The 4,591-nt window shown below is 35.0% G+C and overlaps 1 protein-coding gene across 1 annotated transcript; it reads left to right on the top strand.

Annotated features, from left to right (window-relative positions):
- Positions 1 to 1,820: 1,820 nt before the first annotated feature.
- On the top strand, positions 1,821 to 2,753 carry LOC114052317 (olfactory receptor 5W2-like). Its single transcript, XM_027874869.1, has one exon. It carries the CDS (start codon positions 1,821 to 1,823, stop codon positions 2,751 to 2,753), a length of 933 nt encoding a protein of 310 aa, XP_027730670.1.
- The last annotated feature ends 1,838 nt before the right edge of the window (positions 2,754 to 4,591 follow it).

Raw genomic sequence — 4,591 nt, 5'->3', positions numbered from 1 at the left:
ATCAAATATAAAATTATCTCCTGGGCTTTTGAAGTCTTTTATAACCTTATTCATGCCTATTTTTCAAGTCTTTTCATACCTCACTTCCATTTACTTGCTCAAAGGCAGCTGGGTAGCACAGAAGACTATATGCTGGACATTGAGTTAGAAAGACTTGAGTAGAAATTTAATCTCATACACTTCCAAATTGTACAACCTTGGACAAATCACAAAATTTCTGCCTGCTCCAGTTATTTCATAGGTTAAATTGAGATAAAAATACACACATCTCCGAGCATGATTATGAGGACAAAATAAACATTTTGCAAAATTTAAAATATTAGATAAATACTTTTGTTGTTATTGTTCAATATCACTGGCCTAATGCTCTTCCTCAAACAAGACACTCCATCTCCAGACTATGGGAATTTCACTGGCATCTTCCTATGCCCAGAATACTCGACCACTTCATCTCTTCCTCCTGGCTTCTCAGGCTTCCTTCAAGTCTCAGCTATAGCCTTCATTCTCCAAAGAAGCTTTTCCAAATTCTCTTCCTTCCCTTAAATATCTCCAATTTAATACAGACACACAAATATAGATGCACAGACACACACTCACACACATATATTTGTGATATTTATATTATTTTAGATAATATATGTCATATATTTGGACATAATATGATATAATCTATATAGTATTATATCATCAATATCAATAATATTATATCATATAAGATCTATAAAGGTGATATTTCAACATCATATCAAAAACATGATTGTATATATGAATATCACTGGGGATACAAAGGAAAGTACTAAATAGTCCATGTTCCAGGAACTCAAATTCTAATGGGTAAGACAACCATGTACTATATGTGTGTATCCACATGTATGTATATATACATATGTGTGTACATGCACATATACATGTGTTTATAATCAGTAGTGTGTATAGATTTGACCAAGGTAACAGCTAATAAGACTCTAGGGAAGCTTGTCAACCCAGATATTTATTTACCTTTTTTTTTTCATTAGGGAATTAGTGACTTGCCCAGGGTCATACAGCTAGTAAGTGTCAAGTGTTTGGTCTGAGACCAGAATTGAACTCAGGTCCTACTGAATCCAGGGCTGGTGCTCTATCCACTGTGAAACCTAGCCATCCCACCTCAGATATTTTTCCATTCACATCTAGTAACTTATCCAATACATACAATTTAAATTGACTTGATCTCTTTATTTTGGACACAGAATCATCAGATCATCTGACTAAAATAGAATAAAATAATAATAATACTGAGCTCTATCAATGTTTTAGATTGGAATCTTCAGAACTTGTAATGTCTTTTCTTCAATGGATTAGTATAATTAGCATCAACATTATTACTATTGTTATTGAAATGAAATTGCAGAAATATCTCATATTTGCTTCCAATAAACCTTGGTTTAAGATGTTCTTATAATACTTACTAACTTTGTAACCAGGGACAAATCATTCAACCTCCATGAGCTTCAGTGACCCAAGCTATTAAAAATATTCTTTGAAGTATACAACTCAAGAGGCTGTTACAAATGAAAGTACATTTTAAAAGCTTAAAGCACTATTCCACTGGAAATTTTCAATATGCCTTCTGTTCTTCCTCCCTCTTTTGAGAATCCTTGTCTGGAGAAGGTAAAATTTGGCATTTAGTAGCTAATGGACAGGAACTGTCTTTTGCCACTTTGCAGATGAGAAGCATTCTGAAAGTCCTATGCCCATCAACTTTACAGAAGAGGAAACACCCAGTACTTCTATTTCTCTGGATTCGTTTTCAAAACAACAGACAAGAGAATAAAGCAGGGATGATGGAGACAAATTACTCCATCCCAACTGAGTTCATCCTCTTGGGAATCACCTGTGCTCCAGAGCTAAAAGTAATCCTTTTTGTTCTCTTTCTCATCATATATTTGGTTATTCTTGCAGCAAATCTTGGGATGATCATCTTAATCAGGATAGACCCCCAACTCCATTTGCCCATGTACTTCTTCCTTAGCCACATGTCCTTTTGTGATCTCTGCTACTCAACAGCCATTGGCCCCAAGATGTTGGTAGACTTTTTTGCCAAAGACAAGTCCATTTCCTTCACTGGTTGTGCTCTGCAATTCTATTTCTTCTGTTCCTTTGGAGATTCTGAGTGCCTACTCCTAGCAGTAATGGCTTTTGATCGCTACATGGCAATAAGTAACCCTTTGCTTTATACAGTAAATATGTCTAGCCGGGTTTGCTCCTTATTAATGGCTGGTGTCTACATGGTGGGGTTGATAGATGCTATGATCCATACTACTTTAACTTTCACATTGAATTTCTGTAGGTCGATTGAGATTAATCATTTCTTCTGTGATATGCCTCCTCTTTTATCAATCTCTTGTTCTGATATCCATGTCAATGAGCTGGTGCTCTTCATTGTTTTTGGCTTCATTGAAATGGTCACTGTATCAGGAGTCCTCATCTCTTACTGTTACATAATCTTGTCTGTGTTGAAGATCCACTCAACTGAGGGCAGATACAAAGCCTTTTCAACTTGTATCTCCCACTTAACCACTGTTGCTATCTTTCAGGGCACTGTCCTTTTCATGTATTTCAGGCCTAGTTCTGCCTATTCACTAGACCAAGACAAAATGACCTCCTTGTTTTATTCTCTTGTCATACCCATGTTAAACCCCTTGATTTACAGTTTGAGAAACAAAGATGTGAAGGAGGCCCTGAGAAAGCTGAGAAACAAAATATGTTTTTAACTTGGATGTTTTTACCTCATTGGCTTGGAGACCATGAGGAGAAACTGAAAATCTGAGGGTCCAATGAAATCATCAACTGTACTGAGGTATTGAGCCCCTTCAAATTTTGTGTAACATACACATGATCAGAGGATTTCAGAGAGGCAAAATGACCTCAGAGTTTACCTATTCCAGCATCTACCTGAACAGGAATCCTCTTGGCAAGTATTCTGTCAAGTGAGTCTATATACAAATATTACTTAAAGAGTGAATTTTTCCAAGGGAATCTATATATAAAAAGATAAAACAGATAATCAAGAGTTAGGAAAGGCAAACAATCATTTCTAGATTGCGTCTTTTCCTCTGAGACTGATCTATGTGATAGTGACCAATCTATCATGAGAAAACATTTTGCCCATGACTCATGATGACATGTCATCCATCCTGTGGAAGATAATGTTACAGAAGATAGAGTGCTGAACATGGCAACAAGCTTACATGGATACAAAAGTCATCACTGACACTGTCTATATGACTAAGGAAAAGACCCTTAACCTTCCTAAGTCTCAGTTTCCTAAGCTATAAAATCAGCATGATTATCCACCTATTATTCATGTGATAGGATATTGTTTTGACCAGATCTGTGATTCCATTCATGCAAGAAGATTCAGTTAACGAATTATTCCCTCTGCTAATTCAGATGAGAGGTTTTAATTTACCCAGAGAAACAGAGTCATTTATTTTTTAAAGGTGGAATTGAACACATTACCTAGAGATCAATTCTCCAACCATTTTTCAATTCATTGTAATGCTCAAATTCCAAAATATCTACATTTTGCAAACATTAAAACTCCATTTAGATCCTCACTGTTGCATCATTTGTCAGAAGTAAAATGGAATCTTTTATAATACATTGTATTTAGTAATTATAAGCCAGTAGTGCAGGGTGGGAAATAATTTTATTCTTATAATTTCTAGTCATCTAAATCCTCTCCTCTCTTAGAGTTTCTAAATCAAATATATTTGGTAACAGATATACATTTTTTATTTGTAATATTCCAACCCCTCTCACCATTTCTCTATTGTAGTATCAATGGTTAACAATTCTGACATTAGCCTAATATGTCTGTTCCTCATTAATAATGAAGAATATTAACATTGGTTATTATGGAAAACAAGATTTTTCCTGAGAATAAGAATTAGTTAAACTGGATCTCTGAGGAAAATAAAACATGATCCAGGTTTGTTCACCCATTTTAAAAGAAAGTGTAGGATTGATATTCTACATGGGAGGAGAGAGAGACAGACAGAGAGAGAGAGAGAGAGAGAGCATTGTGACCTGAGAAGTTCAGAGAAGGCTTCATGGAGGACATGAAGGACAGGTAGAATGGAGAGAGGATTTTTGTGGGTCCAAGTTTTGCTTCAATGGATATTTGAGGTAATGCATCATTTTCCTCTTTTTGCAGAGTTTGAAGACTGTGGGTGTGGGATACTGTACCTTCACATTTAATCATTGTACTGATTGGTTTTGCTAACCTACTTTTTTTCTTGCAATTTTCTGTCTTTTTTAATACATTGATTCAAGGAATGAATCTCTGTGGAGAGGAGAGAGTAGGGTTTTATCTGAAATTGAAAGTGATAGAAATATAAAACATTAAGTTTTAATTAAAATGAAGTAATATATAGAAAAATAAAATATTGTATAGTCAAAGCAGAGTATCAAAGGTAGTACTGGTAAAAGGAATATCACATGTGGGTTATATATTTGGAAAATCAACAATAATTTCAATTCAATAGATGTGTTAGTAGTGACTTTGGGATATATTTGGTACCAATAGGTTAGATGAGATGGACCAGAT

The sequence above is a fragment of the Vombatus ursinus genome, unplaced genomic scaffold (genome assembly GCF_900497805.2).
Source record: "Vombatus ursinus unplaced genomic scaffold, bare-nosed wombat genome assembly UNPS02003544.1, whole genome shotgun sequence".
Taxonomy (NCBI): domain Eukaryota; kingdom Metazoa; phylum Chordata; class Mammalia; order Diprotodontia; family Vombatidae; genus Vombatus; species Vombatus ursinus.
This window is presented reverse-complemented; position numbering and strand designations above follow the sequence as displayed.

Excerpts from the sequence above, each read along its gene's own strand:
- LOC114052317 (XM_027874869.1), top strand. The coding sequence starts at position 1,821 with ATGATGGAGACAAATTACTCCATCCCAACTGAGTTCATCCTCTTGGGA.